At 41.6% G+C, this 20,099-nt stretch overlaps 2 protein-coding genes across 2 annotated transcripts; one reads left to right on the top strand and one right to left on the bottom strand.

Moving 5' to 3' along the window:
- Positions 1-4,516: 4,516 nt before the first annotated feature.
- Positions 4,517-14,665, top strand: adamts13 (ADAM metallopeptidase with thrombospondin type 1 motif, 13). Its single transcript, XM_068566322.1, has 29 exons — positions 4,517-4,594; positions 4,857-4,911; positions 5,037-5,170; positions 6,685-6,768; positions 6,904-7,028; positions 7,121-7,267; positions 7,614-7,745; positions 7,905-8,055; positions 8,161-8,265; positions 8,387-8,538; positions 8,667-8,730; positions 8,993-9,119; positions 9,227-9,375; positions 9,462-9,582; positions 9,657-9,737; positions 9,822-10,003; positions 10,178-10,334; positions 10,818-10,947; positions 11,045-11,224; positions 11,311-11,509; positions 11,581-11,683; positions 11,763-11,892; positions 12,065-12,241; positions 12,320-12,524; positions 12,889-13,144; positions 13,229-13,372; positions 13,463-13,642; positions 14,180-14,355; positions 14,454-14,665. Exons 1-29 carry the CDS (start codon positions 4,517-4,519, stop codon positions 14,607-14,609), a joined length of 4,080 nt encoding a protein of 1,359 aa, XP_068422423.1. The 3' UTR covers positions 14,610-14,665.
- LOC137778939 (carnitine O-acetyltransferase-like) lies at positions 14,127-20,057 on the bottom strand. Its single transcript, XM_068566324.1, has 14 exons — positions 19,917-20,057; positions 18,519-18,788; positions 18,244-18,362; positions 17,782-17,835; positions 17,546-17,702; positions 17,235-17,409; positions 16,891-17,069; positions 16,698-16,798; positions 16,494-16,613; positions 16,281-16,403; positions 15,842-15,977; positions 15,700-15,762; positions 15,472-15,609; positions 14,127-15,366 (listed from the first exon to the last, which is right to left on the bottom strand). The coding sequence occupies exons 1-14, from the start codon at positions 19,941-19,943 to the stop codon at positions 15,151-15,153; spliced, it is 1,878 nt and encodes a 625-aa protein (XP_068422425.1). The 5' UTR covers positions 19,944-20,057; the 3' UTR covers positions 14,127-15,150.
- Between the last annotated feature and the right edge of the window lie 42 nt (positions 20,058-20,099).

Genomic DNA, 20,099 nt, shown 5'->3' with positions numbered 1-20,099 from the left:
GTTTTCTTTTGTTCTTTCTTTGTTTATTAGAAGCAGCTAAAGAGCTTCCTTGTCAATGACACATTCGATGACTCACAAGATAGAATGTATGCAGCTATAGTCAAGTAGTTGAGTTGTAGACTTTAGTCAAGGTCAAGCTCCAAAAACATTACCATAAAGCAACACAATAATCTTCAGTTCGACCCTGACTGTGTTAAAAAATTCCACACTAACTGCATACTGCATACCACCTAATAAATTAACAATGAGGAATGCCATTACCAGCAGGCAGTTCACACTAAAGTATACTCAAGCAATATGTGTTGTCTGCATCACATGGCGGTATCATCATGACGATACCAGTCCAAATTTCTGTTAATTGAGAGTTGTTTATCACGATTGTAAATTGAGGTGACCGCTTTCACTAAATTCAAAATGTTCCAGTATTTTTTTAAGGGAAATTCTAAATGTTTTAATGCTTTTGTGCTGAATGCATGTATCCAAAGGTTAATTGTTTCAAAGGTCATTGGACAGTCTGATAAGTTGCAATGCAATTTGGAGCGGTTGATTTCATTAGTAAGCCTACGTCTCACACTCAGATATTAATGCTAATATAGAACATCTGGTCATTTCTCATGTACACAATCGTGCTAGTATGCAACGTAAAACAGACCTTCAGTTTGTAAAATTCTCAGGTCTTTCAAACTCAACCCACAAGGTCTTAATACAGACTGTAGGTCTCATTTAGATAACTCTAATGACATCATTATTTCCATATGATGGCATCATAAGGGTCATTTTCTCAGACATTTTCCCATCAGAGCTATAGACATCCTCTACAGTACAATTCAACTGATGCGAGATTTAAGACTTACGTAATTTAAGTTATTTCAGAGGTTTGCTGTAAGTTATTTTATTCGCCATTCAAAAAAATCTATTAAAGGTGTCTTGCAAGTCTGCAGATTTAAAGAGAAGTCTGAAAAGCTTGAAGTGGGATATCAAATTAAGAGAGCATAGCAGAAAAAATTAGGTTGAGTTTATCTAAACATAGGCTGCTATAATTATTAATATGGAGAGCACAAGGCTAGCTAAGAAACATTGCAGTACGGAAATGAAGAAAAAATATTTCATACTACTGCACCTGCAGGAGAAGAAAAGTCATTCAGATTGATTCAAAGCAAAAGATGAATGTTCTGCAGTCTTCACAGGTATTGATTGCTCACAAGGCTAGATGAAGAACGCAAGAACAAGTCATTTTCCCTCGAGTCTCATTGGTTACTCGAGCTTGTTACTCATGTTACTTGTGCTTGAGTGCAAACTTTGCAATCAGACCTTTTCATGAGCACCTTGTTAAAATTCTGTGCTCATCCGCTGCATGCCGACAGATGTTCAGTAATAGCATTTGTCCACTAATAAATGCTCCACTATCTTTCTACAGCCCGATAGGAGCTGTCTGCCCGGCCATGGGAGGGTTGGATCGAAATGTACTGTGGGCTGTGTGACTCGGCCATCTTAGTATTTAATGCTCTTCCCTGCTGTCATTTATTACAGTCAAGTGTCGTTACAGTAGTCTCACAGGAATAGAGAGAACAAGGCTGAGCACAGGAGAAAGAGGCCAAAACAAAATAGAGTAAATTATTTGCAGGTTTCTAATCGTTTTATGCTGTAGACGTGAAAGCAGACGGGAATCTATTTCGGAACATAGTTTAACTTCAACGTCAGCTCTGGGGTTGTTATTATAGACTTTGGGTAAACTGAACTAAACTAAGTTTACCAACTTGCACATTTTACCACCAAACATTATGTCCAATATCAATCTTAATTCCAGTCATCAAAGAAATGAACTATATGTTTCTACAGAGGGACAGAGAATGCTACATATTTCATAGTTTCCAAAGACCAAAAGTTCCTCATTTGCAACAGGTCAAAGTTGCCATAAAACCCCATTTTTAGACACAGAAATGTGGAATTTTCACTTCAGGATGTCAAAAAATATTTCTCTTTTTTCTCTGCTATCATGCAAATTGCATTACAAAAGTGCTTTTCCTTTAAACAATTCAGTATATACCTTGGAGATATTTGCCCATCTATTTGTCAGACAATTAATCAGACAAGGTGATCATTAAATCATAATCAGCACAGGGGCATCATAAATACCCCTGCAGTGTTTTTGCATCACCCTGATATGCTGACTTGTGCTAAAACAGCCAGGGACTACTGGGAGAAAACCACTTCCTAAAAAATCTCTGTATATTTTTGTTGTGCCACTGAGTTTTAGCACCTTAGGTATTGCATTACAGGCTGGTAAGTCACCACCTCAGGGCTGACAATATACTAACACAATATGTGTCTTCATTAGCAGCAAAAACACAAGAAGCTCGTAAAAACTCCATCAGCAGGAGGAAGTATTCTAGAGTTTACTGGTTTTCTTATATTAAAGCATGAAGACAGAGCCACTCATGCATAAACCAAGCAAAATGACAAGAGTAACATCCATATATTTGAAAAACGGATGTTATGACCATTTGGTGGTATGGCTGTAACTTTGATTCAACACCTGATCCATCACTCTGGCAGTTTTATAAATAGTCACATACCTAACAAAAATGCAGCTTCAATGAGTCAGGCATGAAAGGTGTGCTAGATTTAACGAAGACAATGGATACTTTGAAAGATATAAAAAAAGCAAGAGATTTGATTATTTTAATCACGCAGAGCTTGGAAAGCCATACTACCTTATGCCAGCTACTGTAATCAACATGTGTAATCATTTTCTTTCAAACCAGTAACATTTTAGCACAATGCTTTTCCTCCATTATCCAAACAAAAAGAGTTGAGGTGATGGGCTGACATAAAGAGGCAGGTGAACATTTATAGCTTTTTCACACATGTATTATTTACAACAGTGTGACAGATGGAGGGACGGCAAAGAGCAGCAGATGAGCAAGAATCATGTTATGTTCCATCCAGAGCCACTCTACTTGAATGCATCTCCAAATGAAACACTGAGACAATGTGCTCCACAATAATAAAAAATGTTTGCCTGATGTCTGTCTAAAAGACTATAAAAAAAAGTAGCATACAACTTGGAAGGTTTAAAAACATATTAATTATAGATTTCGACAATAAAGTAGTAAAAGTAAAAAGGATGACAGAAATGTGGCCGTACAACATAATTAACTGTATTCCATGGGAACTTCCTCCTTGTTCAATAACCACAATCAAACAGCACTTTCCCGAGGCGTCATCTGTTGTACCCACTTGAGTATCCCATATGGCTGGAGATATATAATTTAGGACCATTAATATACAATCCCTACCCTCCTCTGAACAGGCATGGGCAATGAGGATCCAACAACACTTATCGCAGTCTGTTGTGCTCGATAAATCCAGCAGGACATAGAGGTTTTAGTGGAGCAGCGATGCTGTGTAATGCCTGTGACACCCAGCTGTTAGTTCAGACTGACAACAGGCAGATATCTGGCAGACTAATGGCAGATGGGGCTGGAATCCTAGCTTTATGGAGATAAACTACCTCTGCTCTGGAAGGAAGAGGATGAAACCCTTTTTGTATTATGGTCAAACAACATCGGAATTTTCTTTCCTGAGAAAGTGAAACTCAATCTGGTTACATCTGAGCATTTATAATCATAGCAGGGGAAACATTTTTTTCAAGTTGTGTTAGAAGTAGAAAAAAATCTGTAGAGCCCATTGTATACAGCATGTGTATCATTAAGAGCAAATTAATAAATAAACTATGATGATATATTTAAAATGTATATCTTGTTAAAATAAAATATCTACTAATTGTTTAATCTAGAGGGAATCGTCCATCATCTGGCCCAGATTAAAGAATACAAGAAAACGATTTTAGCCGTGACCCAGAGGATAAAGCTTGTCAGTTTAAGCTTTATTGTTTTTGTTATATTGTTCCCACTTTGAATCGTATGCCTTCTAAATTAAGGTTTTGTGTCTGCCATGGACATAAGGGATGTTATTTACACTATTGTGGAGGAGTCTGTGTGCTTCTGCTCCATCCCTCTATAGTCCAACCTCAGGATCATGTCTGCCCTCTAAAGGCCAAAACAGGAAACAACACAAAACACTGTTTATGATGTTTTTGATTAATGTAGCAGTGATTGCAGATGTGAATGACTACAAATAAATAGGGCTTGTATTTAAAGGTGGATTTTGGTCACTAAATAAAGAATACCGCTGCAGTCACTCTATCTCTTATCATTCAAATGTTGTAAACACAAAACGTCTGACGGATTGTAATCGTTTTTGTTGCTCAAATATGAAATGCAAAAACATACATTAGTCATAGTGCACAAAACAAAAGCCCAATCAATGAGATCTGTCCTCTTGGTCCCTAAGTTAACACATGACGTATGCCAGCCATCAACTTTGTCCCTTCTGTTTACATAAACACGTGTTACTCATAGCCTCTGAGCTGGGCTCTGCACTGGTGAAGAGGAGGATCACATGTTGTCCTGGTGTGAAAGCACAGCAGGCAGACGCACAGGAAGAGCGAAACATGTTTTTTACGACCCTGCTCTGTCTGCTGTTACTGCGGCCTGGCTCCGCCGCTCTAATGAATTCTCCATTGGACGAGGTAGGTGGAAATCTGCGGGTGAACAGGAGCACTGCAGTTAGTGATTCCACTGCTTTGGACTTCTGCAAAGTACATTGAACTATTCAACTTTAAACTGTTTATCATCCTGTGAAAATGCGCTGCCAGCTGTCATAACTGGATTTACGTGACGGTCACAAAAAAAAAAGACAAGTTGTGTGTTTTCTAAATTTGGTTGCACAAGTTTAAAGAGTCAAAAATGCCATTAAAATAACCTAAAACAAACGTTTGTGTCCTCTTAAAGCATTCACATCACTTCCCCAGTCAAAGACACACACTTTTATCTCCTGATGCCGCAGGTATGTCTCTCTATGGCTGAACTGTAAAACCATTTTCAGACGCATTCATAATGCAATGAATGCGTTCTCTCTGTGAAACTGTAACTACTGGCGTCTGTCTGTACTGTGTCTCCCCATGTTCACAGGGAATGAGCGGCTGCGTCGTTGGGCGTTGATGCCTGATATCACACATCTGGAACTGCTGGTGGTGGTCGGGCCTGATGTCCAGCAAGCTCACAAGCAAGACACAGAACGATACATCCTCACCAACCTCAACATTGTAAGACTAAGCACAACAGCCTTTACTTTCTATCGAAAGCCATTTCTGTGTCTTAAATATATATATGAGGAAATGTACTGGAACCACAACAGGAAAAACTACATTGCTTAAAAGGAAACAAATAAGTACCTAAAATGTGTAAGATAGTGTAACAATAATGTATTTACTCTGCAACATTAAGTGGATTGTCAACTTATAGTTTACACATCACATCAGAAGTCTTCTGTCCAAACCAATGAGATATTCCTTTTCCATGTGTGCATACATCTGATTATCAATTACACAAACAGAAAAGAGGATCGCACTCAGACAATTACACAACCAAGATCAAATAAAAATAGCGACCGCATCAAGCATTATTAGTCCTATTAGGCTACACGTCCATGGGCCACAAACACTAAAGAAAATGACTCCTCTTATATAATTAACAGAAGAGCATCATTAAAGGAAACAACAAATACACATATTAAAGCAATAAATAACAAGTGTAGTTTTTACACAAAATATACACACAAAGCTGCGACCGTCTATTCTCAGAGTTACAGTGTTGTGCTCAACTAGTTAAATGGCAATCTGAATATGCAGTCTTTCAAAAAAGAAATTACAGAATAGTTCATACAACCAACTCAGAGAGTAACAGTCTTGAACAGCTGAATGTCTTTCTAAAGATAAAAGTTCCTCAGTGGGTCCACCATACACATGTTAGAGCATATATAGCATGTTAGAGCATATATAGCATGTTAGAGCATATATATATATAACATATTAGCCAGACCCAGCATGCACCTGTTGGTCACATATAAATTGTGTGTTTGAATTGGGTCAGGTATACTAACTGGAGGGAGCAAGTGATGAGTTAAGGTAGATGCAACCTTTTTAAAGTTTATTTCAACGATGCCAAGAAGCTAACATTGACCCATAATTACACAATTAGGCCTATTGATTATGTCATTATAAATGTTGTACTTTTTAAAAGCTGCTTTGCCCATTAACACTGAGCGAGTTTTTCAGTCTGCTAGCCCAGTGCAGCGCGTCTTCTCCTCAGCTCTCCCTCTTTATGCAGCCGCAGACACATCTGCAGCTGTCTCTGATCTTATATCTATATATTGTTTGTCAGGACTTTTCCATGTGACTTGTTTTACTCTGTAACCTATGAAATAGGTAGCAAAGTGCAACACTTGAGATTAAAACAAAAATCCTTGCGTAAAAGTGAAATACTTGAAAAAGTACACTAAAAAAAACTAATTTGTTTCATCAAAGAGAGTACATGTAATTTGTTACTTCCACTCATGAGTAGAACTAACTTAAGCCAACACTATTTATGACACTGTTTTCTTCAATGGAGAGCAAGATGTCAATGATGAAGATAAGTGAAAGCAACACAAGATGGAGAGAAAAATTAGTTTAGGTGTTGAAGTGTTTACATAGCCAGACGTTTAAAGTGTGCTGCAACACTATAGTTTCCTTCTGAAACGCTGTGTATTCATCTGACTTTTATTTCAATTTCCACCCAGGCCTCTGAGCTGTTGAGAGACATGGCCCTGGGTGCCAATATGAGGGTGCACCTGGTCCGCATGATCATCCTGTCAGAGCCAGAGGTAACTGGCTCCTTGTTATAAGTTAATTGAATCAAGTTCATAACTGAACAGATTTCAGAAGTAGTATGGCTAAATTCAGTGTCTTTATGTTTTACTATAACCAGCTTTCTTTTGTTATTGTGGTCACTCTTCTAGCCAGAGATCCAAATGTCTCCAGACATCACCTCCTCGCTCAGAAGTGTCTGTGACTGGGGCCGAAGGATTAACCCCTCAAACGATACAGACCCACTACACAGTGATCTTCTGTTATACATTACACGGTGTGTTACATGTAGCTGCTTGTATGGCGGGCAGATTTTCTTTTGATAATTTATGAAACCGTGCTTTACCATATGTTCACCATCACTAACAGGTACGACCTGGTGTTGCCTGACGGGAACAGTCAGGTCAGGGGTGTAGCGCAGCTGGGGGGTGCTTGCTCCAGTGAATGGAGCTGTGTGGTCACAGAGGACACGGGCTTTGACCTGGGGATCACTATCGCCCATGAGATCGGACACAGGTAAAGCAGTCACACACAGGATCATGAGAGAATCTGCAGTATCTAGACTATATGTTTGACATTTAAATCACAGCTAATCAACCTTATTAGGTGACACTTTCTTTTAGGGCTCTGTAATTTCAAAAGAAGAATGTGACTTTTTACTAATAAACAATACTGGGCCCCGTTTGGCAAACAGTTTTAATATAGCAGATCTTTAGAGTGCAGATGAAGTTTACATGCATTCACTTTAAACTGGAAGGAGAACGGCATGTGGATGGCTCAATGATAAAAGCATCTCAATGGAGACATTAAAATGACTCATATAATAAAATAAATTCAACATATTCAATTTACTTTCACCCAGTTTTGGAATCCACCATGACGGAGTAGGAAACACCTGCAGCAATGGGTTCATTATGGCCTCTGACGGCGGCTACAACAGTGTGGATCTGACCTGGTCTCCCTGCAGCAGACAGCAGCTGCTCACATTCTTCAGGTGGGCCAACAAGTTCAGGGAGCTTCTGATTTGAAATTCATTAAAACCTTACTATTTCTCAAGTACAGGAACTCTCAATGTGATATGCGTATAGTTTAGAAACAAACCTGCCACACTCTCAGCATGATAATAAGATGTCACGTCTACTCGTGTTCCCAGTGAAGGTGAAGCTGAGTGTGTAAAGGACCTGCCAGCGCTGGGAGGCTCCCTACAAGACTGGAAGCCTGGTCTATACTACGGAGTTGATGACCAGTGCCGTATAGCTTTTGGTAGCACTGCGAGAGCCTGCTCTTTCACCAATCCTGACCTGGTTAGCCACCTGTAATAGCAGCTTGATACCACCAGGTGGCATTCCACATAAAAAAATGCACACCATCACCCAATTTTAAGTCGTTTTTGTCTTCTTTTCCATCAGCCAGTTTGTCGTGTCCTGTCTTGTCACATTAATCCTGATGATAACAGCTCCTGCAAACGCCTCCTGGTCCCACTGCTGGACTGGACAGAGTGTGCACCTAATCAGGTACTTCTCTGTTATTAGTTAGTCATTTTGGTGCAATACTTTTCACATTAAACCATTGAGTGTCTATTACTCAAAGTAAGCTCAAGCGTGTTTGTTCATGAGGTGCATTCCTCTCCTCCAGTGGTGTCTGAAGGGGCGTTGCGTGTCTTCAGGTGAGCTCAGCTCTTCTGTGGTGGTGCATGGCTCCTGGTCCAACTGGTCTGAGTTCTCCCCTTGCTCACGGACATGTGGTGGGGGAGTCGCTCACCGCACACGGAAATGCAATAATCCAAGGTGACAAATGTGATGCACGCATTAGTCATAGTCAGAGCTGGATATCCCGTACTTAATGCGATATTGATGTTTCAAAGTGAACAGCTTCTCAATGACTTTCTGAAAGTGTATCATGTCTAATTTTTCAGACCTGCTTTGGGAGGAAATGATTGTGAGGGAACGGATATTGAAGCTGAACTTTGTCACCAGCAAGTACGTTCTGACTATTTACATTGGGCCTCCGTTCAGTACTATTTACTCAGTGAATCACTGGACCCAGAATCGTCCCACTGTTTGTTGTTGTTGTATTGGCAGTTTGCAACATGCAACATTGAAACATGAGTACTGATGAGACGACTTGGAGAATTAGATGCAAATAAGTCATTGAGCCCGGGTCAAAGTGAACCACAAACAGTGGTTATGGGCTTGAAGAGGCCAAATGTGTTTCTTTGTTTTGCCACACGTGTTGTTGCAGCCATGTGAGCTCACCCAGCTGGATTTCATGGCAGAGCAGTGCTCCCAAACAGACCTCCACCCTCTCTACCTGCTACCAAACACTGCCACATTCTACACCTGGATCCCGGCTATTGGCTTTTCACAAGGTGGGCTGAAAAATATATATTTTTTCATAATTTGAAATATTACGTAAAGAAGCAAAACCTTTATCTCTAATGTTTGTTTTTCTGTGAACTCTTCTTATCATAACCAGGGGATGAGCAGTGCAGATATATGTGCCAGTCAAAAGGAGAGAACTTCATAGTGAGCCGTGGCTCTCAGTTTGCTGATGGGACTCGCTGTGAGTCAGACAGCCCACCTCACTTTGGCGTCACAGCTGCTTGTCTCAGAGGGAAATGCGAGGTAAAGAAGAGTAGATGACAAAGCAGATGTAATTGTACTCAGTCAGTCGAACAGTTTTTTTTAATATGCTGTTTGTCTCTTATCAGCTGTTTGGTTGTGACGGTGTGCTGCACTCTGGGAAAGTGAGGGATGTGTGTGGGGTGTGTGATGGAGATGCATCCTCCTGCAGTTTGACCTCTGACTCCTACACTAGCGGTCAGGCCAGAGGTAAGAACTCTGACTGACAATTAATTGACTATTTTGGTAATCGATTACTCATTTAAGGAAGACATTTTTTTCAGAGTATACCACATTCCTGTCTCTGCCAGTGAATGCCACGCAGGTTCATATTGTCAACAGGGCACCGCTCTTCACACACATGGGTGAGGTCATCACTTTACAAGAGATTTCTAAAACAGAATAAACACATACTAAAACAAGTTGTTTTTGGGTATTCGTGTCCTCAGCTGTATGGATTGGGGATCGGTACATTGTGTCCGGGATGGGCAGCATGGCACTGACCACAACATACCCATCCCCACTGGATGATAACCGACTAGAGTACCACCTCCACCTGACCCCTGACCTTTTGCCCGAGATGGAGGAGCTGCTGCTGCCAGGACTGCTGTCAGAAGAAATAAACGTGCAGGTCAGGAGAAGGAAAACATTAATTTTGAGAAATTATTCAATTCATTCAAGAAGTGGACTTTCTTCAACATTTGAAAACTGAAACATTTAACTTTCTCAGGTTGCATTAAGAAAAAAAAAACTAAATAAAATGGGAAAAACTGTGAGATCAACATCTGAGTGTTTGTCTTTGAAGGTCTACCGCAAATATGGAAAAGAATACGGAGAGAAAACTAATCCAAACATTAGCTACCGCTTCTATGTACCTATCAGGAACAGCAACTTGACAAACATGTCATTGAACGGGAAATGGGCTGGCTTTACAACACCCTGCTCTGTCTCCTGTGGATCAGGTAACTGACGGTTAATCACGAGTCATATTGAAAAGCACCAAAAGAAAACCAGCATAATAATGTATTTGATGATAGATGTCATTAGAAATTCACAGGCTGATTGCACATTAAAGTCTTCGCTCCCTTGTTTTAGGAGCCAATGGGTTTTACAAATGAGATGAGGCATTTGTATGATAATGTGCAGCAACATTGACCTTTTTGAGCAAGCTTTTAGCCCATACTTACAGTGTCTGTCTATTAACAGGACAGGCAGTGTTGAATATGCCAAATATATTTGTTATTGTTCTCATCCCACATGTTTTCAGAAGCAAATACCATAAAATGTCAACTGAACTGATTAACTAAATGGTTCCATTCAATACAACAAAAGCAAAGAAAATTAACATTTTGGGTTTAAAAATCACCCTTAATCTCACTAACTTCAGTGAGGGTGTTCACCGAGTATTTGTTTTTTATTTCTTCACATATTAACTTTCTAAACAGGTGTACAGAAGCAGGTGTATGTCTGTGTAGATGAAGACACCAACAACCATTTGGAGGAACATCATTGTGAAACACCTCCTCCGCCTGTAACGCTCAACACAACCTGTCAGCTGTCCCCCTGTCCACCGAGGTTTGGTTCATACTCAACACTGTTTCCTTCTGTACAGCACACACGCACATACAGCTCAGCACAAATGGTTATACATTAATAATGTACTGTTTCACAGCTGGGATACAGGGACGTTTGGGTTTTGTAGTGCCTCCTGTGGGGGAGGAGAGCGAGTGCGTCCGGTAAAATGTGTTCAAATACACGGAACCGACGTGGTACAGGTTTCAAATTCTAAATGCCCACCTGATACGGCTCCAGACACTGTTGAGAAATGTAACCTGCAACACTGTCCTGCGAGGTATGAAGCCTACACTGTGCTGTTGATCATTATGAGCATGGGTCAAATAATCAAAAATAAAGAAATCCATTCATGTGTGTTTCCAGATGGCGAGCGTCAGAGCCAGGGGAGTGTTCGGCAGTGTGCGGGCCTGGAGAAGCCAAACGCAATGTGTCATGTGTTCGTCCAGAAGATGGTCAAGATGTTGAAGTGGATCAAAGGGTTTGTTCCTTGCAGATCAAACCGACTGATTCTGTGCCCTGTCTGGTAGATGTTTGTCCCATTGGATGGCAATCAAAGGGAGAGGTAAAGCAGAACATCACTAAAGTCTTATTTCAAAAGGTGAAGGGTGTCTAAACATTACCTTTCTTGACCAGGAAATCCCGGTGCTGAAGTCTGGTTTGCTGCCGCGCTCTGAACAGGCTCCAGTGTATGTCTGGAGCCCTGTTATCAGCCAGTGCTCAAAGACCTGTGGCAATGGTAAGTGAAACATGTCCTCACCTTCACTCAGAAACAGCCTCATCAGATACGGTCAAACAAAGCTTAATGCTTTGTGTAGGAACCCTGCTGGTGTGGTTCTCCTGTGTGGACCACCAGACCAGACTCAGGGTGGCGGACAGCCATTGTGATGCTTCTACCAAACCCCCTCCTCAGTCTGAGGCCTGCAACACATCTCCTTGCCCCCCCGTGTGAGACACTATACTTCTATACTTGTCATCCACGTGCAGTATTTATGTATTGCATAAAGAAGTGAATCTCATATTTTTCTTCATTATGTAGTACGCTGTGTATCCATTTTAGAGAAAGAAATAATGTCGTTTAAAATAAGGACGGACGCTAAATATTGTTTTTAACAACCAGGTGGCGCTCTAAGCAAGGAGTCTGCAGTGTAACGTGTGGAGGAGGGGTGGCCAACAGGGTGCTGTACTGTGCTGTGGAAACAGAAGTGGAGGAGGAGGTAGTGGAGGATTCAGAGTGCAGTGAGTTTCCCAAATCCACAGCAGTGGTTTCATGCAACAACCACAGCTGCCCAGCAAGGTGACTCACACACAAACACACACGTCTAAAATATTTTTTGGCAAAGGTGAAATTATTAAAATACTGTAATTTGTCCAGATGGAAGGTATTTGATGCATCGGCCTGCTCAGCATCTTGTGATTTGGGTGTAGCTCAGAGAACTGTGTCTTGTGTCCAATTTGTTCACGGCACTGAGATTGTGGTGCCAGAGGAACGCTGCCACGCATCTGGGAAGCCAGCTACCACAGTGCCATGCCTGGTGCAGGTCTGCACCTTCAAATGGGAAGTGAAACCATGGAGCCAGGTACGTGGACTTGAATGTGCTTATTACCATCTTCAATATTGAGTCATCGTGCTCTTTGAAAGGACCATGCAAGACTTTTTCCAATCAGTCTGCACTTAAACTGCATATCATAAAATTGTATTTTAACACCGAATGATTTTCATAGTGTAGAAAATAACTGATATCTGGAATTGTCCAAAAGGTAAAACTGTGCATATGCATTGAAAATGCCAAATATGAAAAGCTGCCTATTATAGAAATACACTTGCAAACGCGGTTGTTTGGCCTTTTAAGAGCAATTTCTTTTCCAGGACACAGAACTCCTCCTCTTGTTCCCAGTCATGTTCATGTGAATCAGGTTTATTGTGATATCTTTCTAATCCAGTGTTCAGTACCGTGTGGATACGGGATCCAGTCCAGAGCCGTGTCCTGCATGGGCCCCTCGAAGCCGACGCCCCTCAGCCCTCTGTTTTGTATGCACATGCCTAAAGCCATCACCATCCAGGGCTGCTATTTGGGCGACTGTGTTCTGCCCACCTCAGAAGTCCCCACTAAAGTTACGCCACAGCTTCTCTCTCCAAGTCCAACAGAGCAACCTGTTCCACAGGCCACTACAACCAACACCCCAACATCTAAACCCAGTTAGTACACATAAACTACACCGTACTCAGTGAGCGCTGCAGAGGGCCTGCAGGAATGTGATTACAGTGTCTGCTTTTGACCAGGTGCATGTGGGCAGCTCCTCTTGGAAGAATCAGGCACGGTGTATTTGAACAACGTGACCAGCCGCTGCACGGTATCCATAGGTCGACCCCTTGATGAGGTCATTCACATTAAAGTGGAATCTGGCTCTTTGAACTGCAGAAACAGTAGGTTTGATCTAATATTTAAAAAAGGATGACATTTCATATGTCGTGACTATTGCGGCTTAATAAACACCTGTCACTCTGTTTTTACAGAGGAGTACGTTATATTTTTTGACCGCCTGACATTGGTGAGGAAGTGCGAGCAGGTAGTGGGCAGTGAACTGACAACCAGAACCAACGTCCTGCTGGTGCGCCAAAAAATGCTCACCCTTGGGAACGGGGTTGTGTTTACCTACAGCTCACAGAAAAACTTGAAGAAGAGTCACCATCAGGGTAAGAGTGCGTGTGTCTCCTTGCTATGCAAATGGCCGACATTTCCTTCATCTTAAAAGATTGGATGAGGCTTTACTTGCTTTTGGGAATGGTTGCAGCTATAAGTCCATGAAGCCCCATGTTGCAACATAAAGGTTTAAGACTATGAGAGAGAGAGAGAGAGAGAGAGAGAGAGAGAGAGAGAGAGAGAGAGAGAGAGAGAGAGAGAGAGAGTATTGAATTTGCAGTCTAATGCAATCCAATACAGAAGCCCTGCGATAAATACAATAAAGCCAAAATATCGTAGTAACAATATAATACAGCTGCAAAGGGTGTGTTGTATTGTGTCCTCTAACCTCCCATATGAATTAAGAATTTTTAGCACTTTTAAAAAAAATGACTTGAATAAGCATCTGACACAATCTTAACAAAAACGTACATCTTTGAGCTTCGCAATTGTAACACTTGTTGCCCGGCCAATGCATAGGATCGCAACTCACTTGACAGGTGTTTATTATATTTTGTTGATATTACATGTTTTATGGCATCGCCCCACAGATTGTGACGTTCAGCTGTTTTCCCCAACCGGTGTTGTCGAGAATCCAACAACGACCCACAGTAACCACACCTGTCGAGTGCTCATCAACGCCCCTCCCTCAGTGAAGATCAGAATCCAAGTACTACACATAGGACCAGTATTCACCGCCACCAACTCCCAGTCTACATTCATCATGGTGCGGACATCTTTTGTTTGCTAATGTTTCAAAATGGTTTGTTTTTATGTGATAGTATAATGACGGCTGCACTATTTTGCCTTGTGTTACTCGCTCAGATCCGGGACATGGATGCCTTAAAAACCAATGTGTTTAAAGGCCGACACCTGTTTCAGTGGCACTCTTCTGGAAATATGGCTGAGATTGAATTTCATGGAAACTACCTGTATTCCAAAGGGAGCTTCAGAGCCGAATATTCCTTTTTTCGCCATTAATACTAAATATTAACTATTTTTAAATGTATGTTACAGATTTATATGGTATACAATACTCATATGTTTTCAAACAAAAAATAACTTCTATTTTGTTATTGGAAAGACATTAAAAAAAAGATCCTCTTGTTTTTATATTAGGATGTGTTAATTAGTTTTGACCCAAAAATAAATAATAAACAAACCAAAGCTCTAAAAAGTCTTTAAGTCAAGTGAGGACAATATTGTTTTGAAGACGACACCAGTGACCTACACATTTAAACCAATACAATCAACAAATTATATTAATTAAACATTTAGATAAAACAATGTATTAAAATATAGAATTTTCATTATGAAGAATTGCTTCTCATCACAAAGGCAGTCACGCATTGCACTTCCCACAACCGTTCGATGACGGGTTCCCCCTCAGCTCCGGCACACTCAGTACATTGTGCGTCTCTGTCACCGTGGCATCGTGCCAGCGACTTCGCCGCACCGGTTCAGTTCCAGCTCCCGCGCAGCCCGCCAGGACGAAAGCACCATGCCAGGCTCTAGAGTGGGATCACTGCTCGGCTGTAGCCGTGTCTTCCAGGAGAGCTCTCATGTCCAACAGAGCATCCTCTACAGCCTGGGCAAACTTGGCCGCGTTCGTCTCGTCACAGCTGTTGAAGGCCGTGATGGCGATGTTGATGTGGTCATCCATGGGATTGTAACACACTCCATAGCCATCTGGCACCATTGGACCGAAGCACATCACACAGTCTGTCTTGGAGCCAACCTGGACACAGAGATGGGAAAGATGAGGGCGAGCAAACAAATTTGACGACAAACAATTATTTGCTCAGTAATAATAGACTGTTGATTTTCTAAGCTTCTGATGTACCTGGCTGGTGAAGAGATTATAATGCTGAGCCACAGCAAACGAGGTATCCATGAATATCTCAGGCATAGAGGTCAGCTCTTCAATACTCAGCATCTTCAGTCCAAGGAGGTGTCTGTCTATGGCTTGTCCATGGATTGCCTGAAATTAAGTTGAATGTGTAGAGCTTTCATTAATCAGATGGTGGAATACAAAACTATGATTTGTATGTTGATAAACTCCAACTCTCACATTGTACGTGTTCTCCTTGTGTGACTGAACGGCCACCTGCAGCAGCGCCAGCCTCTCTGTGTTCTGTCGACAGTATTTTCTGTTCAGTCAGACAGCTTTTTATTAAATACATTTATTATGAATTCTGGTGTTTTAACAGTACCTGTTTCACGGGGTCTTGCATTGCCTGGACAAATTCAAACGAGTCTGTAGTAGTTGCACGAATTGCATCTGTTCGCCCATGGTTAAACATTCGTAACGATGCGCTCTCATGGGTAGAGCAGCAAATATTATACATCCTGGGATTAGAGAAATAAAACACAGAATATATGATGTAACACAGAAAGGGGACATATAATGCTCAGTTTCAAGTTCATACCTGTATTTGGGGTTTCTACTAGAATATGATTACATGCTTAATGGTTGTCTCATACTGCCTCTCTGAATATACATGTATGAATATACTCTGTCTGAAACATTATGTTTTAGCGCCTGTCTGATTGAACCCCTGAAGCAATGAAAAGGGAGCTTTTCATAATATGCCCTTTGAATGTCCATTTCATTTGGAAAGGATTCAGCAACTACGAAAAGGCATTTCTTACCTGAAGTAAGCCAGTTGAAGAGCCATTTGCACAAAGGCATCAGGACTCAGCTTATGTTGTTGCGGGGTTTTCTTTCCAAAATGAGAAAACATAAGCACCTTCACATCCAGGTCATGAACCATCCTGAGGAAATAAAGAGAATAGTGAGTTAAACAAAATGACTGACACCATGAGATGAGCAAATCATCGTTACTCAAACTGGACTTTACATACATGTTCATATTTTGTTTGGCTTTCTCAATGTCTCTCTTGACCTCAGGTGTGATGTTAAAACGCAGTTTCATAGGCATGGGCAGGGGAACCATAGGAGTGCGAACTATTTCAGTTCTCGACCTATTGAGAATATATAAAACATTTAGTAAATTTAAATGCATTTAAAAATGGCTAACACTCATCCAAGCATTGAAAGAAACTTACATGTATCTAACAACGAAATCAATGAGAAACACAATGGGCGGGCCCTCAGCAGGTGCATGTTCATACACTAGTCCACTTGTGCCGTCTTCACCAACAATGAACTGAGGAGGATTGACAAGCACATTTAAATGCTCACCCCTTACCACAGTGCAGGCAATCATTTTGAATGTAAAGTCATTTGTCTCACACTCACCTGCAATGTCTTGTCAAACCAGCGGTTGCCGCTGTTCCAGCGAGCTCCTCCTCCATGCAGCATCTGGGCAGCCACGCGGCTCCGATACAGCTCATCTGACATTCGCGGCATCGGAGCATCCAGACAAACTGTGAAGATGCTTTTCTGGATGGCACGAACTGACTCCTTATTTGTTTTATCTGGGGAGGAATTTAACCGCATGTAAGATAAACATTTTCCAAAACATATTTTCTCTCTAATACTCACCTCAATTCTACGATTCATTTATTCTGAATAAGATAATGAATCGAAAACACAGCGTTTCGACACAGGTTCTTGGAGATTTTTGTTTCTGCTTTGCTCACCCTTAATCAGATTGTTATAGGCTTTTCCCCAGGTGTTGCGGTGCTGGGATGTGAGGATGCCAATAGGCTCCTTGTTAGTCTGCAAAGAGGAGTTCCAGATCTTCTCCAACTGCATGTAAATCTGGTCTACGGTCAGCGGGGTGCCATCGCTGTGGTACACATCCAAGACAAAGAACTGGTGGGGAAAGACCAAGTCAGGTTACTTCAGCCAGAGATCCAGTATTTCTTTAGCCACTGGATCAGTGATAACGATATTACAAAATGTGTTATAAGATGGAGAAGAACAGCAGTGCCATCTAGAGTACTGGTACCTGAAAGTTGTGGACCACAGTGATATGAGTGTTCCCGGTGGTGTAATTAACCACCGTGTCTCTCTTTGGACCAGGGATACGACAGCAAGACAGGATCTTGTAATACTGGTCCATACACAGCGGCTTCCCACTCAGGTACTCGACAGGCAGGGTTTCACTGTGACACAGCAACATATATTATACATTGGTAGTTTTGTAAACCAACTAAAAGTAATGGTGAATTCAGGCAAACTCACGTGTCAATCATTTGTTTGAACTCCAAAACTCCTGCAATGAGCTTGGCAGCAAACCTGCACAGAAGACGTCATTGTGTTATTGACAAACGTGGTGATTCGGAACATCAATGTCACTAGCTGACAAATTGTGAGCCAACTGTACCTATGTCCCTTTTAAACGCTGCCATTTTTTCCTGGAGTATTTCTTTTGGGGCCACTATGTCCATGGCATATCCCATAGGTCACAGTAGTCAAAAACAGCTGAGCAATGCTAAAAGTGGCTAAAGAGCTTTAAATAGCCAGCATGTGGAGGGAGCCCTGCGCAAAGGTCGGATTGAAACTCCAGTTTCATATGAGCTTATTTACACTGTATTGCAACACACGGTGAATCAATTTTGATAACAACTTTATGAATGTGCTTACAATTAGACAATTTGATTTGTTTCGACAGACAAACAGCATAGTCACTGTGTTGTTTCTCACCTCATCTGTCCTTGTCGATCGTGAAAGTGCATGCGAGGCAGGACAACCCCAGGGCTCGTGTAGACCGCCACCGGCATACGGCAGTCTAGATAGGCTGACTGCATCCACCATTCTGACAACTAAAAAAGCAGTAGTCAGAAGGCATGATATAAAATGCTTTTTAAAAAAAAAATGTTTTCCATTGCTTCTTTAGCCTACAGTCCTAAAGGAAGGCCCCCAAACAAACATATGTCTTACACACCAAAATATTCGGCTAAATAAATTCACATATCTACCCAGTTGTCTGTCTTGTTTGCCCGTCGCTCAAGACTTTTCTGCAGCCTTTCCCCAACACCACCTGTAAGGAACTCCTTCACCAGCTGCCGGGTGTATTCCAGCTCCTCCTCGCTGACGATGGGCTTCAGAGCAGCTAGGTATCGTTCACAGGTCTGCTTTAAGGGCGGCACAGGCAGCTTAGGTAAACCCTCCTGCTGCACCATGGTTCTCTCCGGGATCTGTGTTACTGGTCTGACCAGGCGACATGGCTTCACCATGCCAGGCCGCAGCTGAAAGACACGGTCTTAATGAGCAAAAACTCTCCTTTTTACATTATTGTCAAAACTCTTTGTTCAAATATTTCAACTGACCACACCATGGACTTGCTACCTTGATACAAAAGGCAAAGTGTGGAGAGATAATCTCTCTCATTGAACCACACAATTAATTACTGCTGACTGATGCTGCCTCACAAATCCAGGTGTCAACATGCTGTAAACTATATTAGGTGCATGTAATCAAAGCCTCAAAATAGTATATTCCTCAATGGCTTCAAGTTAGAAGAGTACTAAGTGTTGTGAACAACTTTTCTAATTATTTTCAAAAGGCATATACTTTACAGCGAGGAGTTTAAACTGTGAAAACTGACACCAAAACAACTGTAAAACAGCCAAACTATTTCATTGGACTCAATGTCAGCTCGACCAGGTTATAAATAGAGGATTGACACAGTTTAAAATGGTAGCTCAAACAAAACACACACAAGCGCAAGATGCAGCGGCCTGTCTGTGGTGACCAACAGGTATATGATATGTTAATGATATGATTCCTATTAAATGTATAGATGGCTTTTCATAAACTAAGTAACAGTGGTAATACGAAGGGTTTCAGAAATATTAATAGAAATCATTCACATTAATGGGCATCGTTTTAATTTGTGCCATGTTTCTGGGGTAACAATGATGAACTTCCGGTAGACGCTTTCAAAATAAAACCGCCGTAATTACCGTGCTTTGCAGCGTTGTTGTGTTTTAACACTTCATGCCAACAAAGAAATGAAGAGCGGTACATAACCCTGAAGCAGATTCTCTCGCAAATGAAACTATGTCGGCTGCGCTACACCTCAAGGTAATGTTGTGCTATCGGCTAACGTCACCCTAGCTAGGCCAACATTACGCATCACGCTAACGTCTAGATTACGCTTTAAATCAACAATATTCCGAAGTATCGTGCCAGAGAAAATCGACAGCACACCGTGGTGAAACACGAGTTATATTGAACTTATGCTGTGACTTTGTTGCTGTCCTGGACAGCGCACCACCCACCGTCGGGTCTGATGTCGTAAAACCAAACGTAACGTTGCTGCGTTGGTTGATAAGCACTTAAAATGCATGTAGGCTGCAAAGCAAAATACTTACCGCGGCCTTGACAAAGATACCCAACATCTTGTCAAACAGAAGCGGTAAAGTCTTTGGCTGTCCCGGGAATATAGCTGGGAGACCCTCGGGCAGTCATGTCTCAAGGACAACTCGCTGTGTATTCTCAGAGACCCGCCCCCCCTCGGACCCACCGAGCACAGACAACTGAGAGCTCTCCATTAA

Source organism: Clinocottus analis, unplaced genomic scaffold (genome assembly GCF_023055335.1).
Source record: "Clinocottus analis isolate CAN_PGR_092001 unplaced genomic scaffold, fCliAna1.0.p SCAF_7, whole genome shotgun sequence".
In the NCBI taxonomy this organism is placed as follows: Eukaryota; Metazoa; Chordata; class Actinopteri; order Perciformes; family Cottidae; genus Clinocottus; species Clinocottus analis.
The sequence above is the reverse complement of the archived record's forward strand: the minus strand, read 5'-3'. Positions and strand labels throughout refer to the sequence as shown.

Coding starts and splice junctions, on each gene's coding strand:
- adamts13 (XM_068566322.1), top strand. CDS start 4,517: ATGTTTTTTACGACCCTGCTCTGTCTGCTGTTACTGCGGCCTGGCTCC. Junction 10,335..10,817: donor CTCTGTCTCCTGTGGATCAG/GTAACTGACGGT, acceptor CTTTCTAAACAG/GTGTACAGAAGCAGGTGTAT. Junction 12,242..12,319: donor AACCACAGCTGCCCAGCAAG/GTGACTCACACA, acceptor TAATTTGTCCAG/ATGGAAGGTATTTGATGCAT.
- LOC137778939 (XM_068566324.1), bottom strand. CDS start 19,943: ATGTTGGGTATCTTTGTCAAGGCCGCG. Junction 18,789..19,916: donor GTATCTTTGTCAAGGCCGCG/GTAAGTATTTTG, acceptor CGTGTCTTTCAG/CTGCGGCCTGGCATGGTGAA. Junction 16,614..16,697: donor GATTTCGTTGTTAGATACAT/GTAAGTTTCTTT, acceptor TATTCTCAATAG/GTCGAGAACTGAAATAGTTC.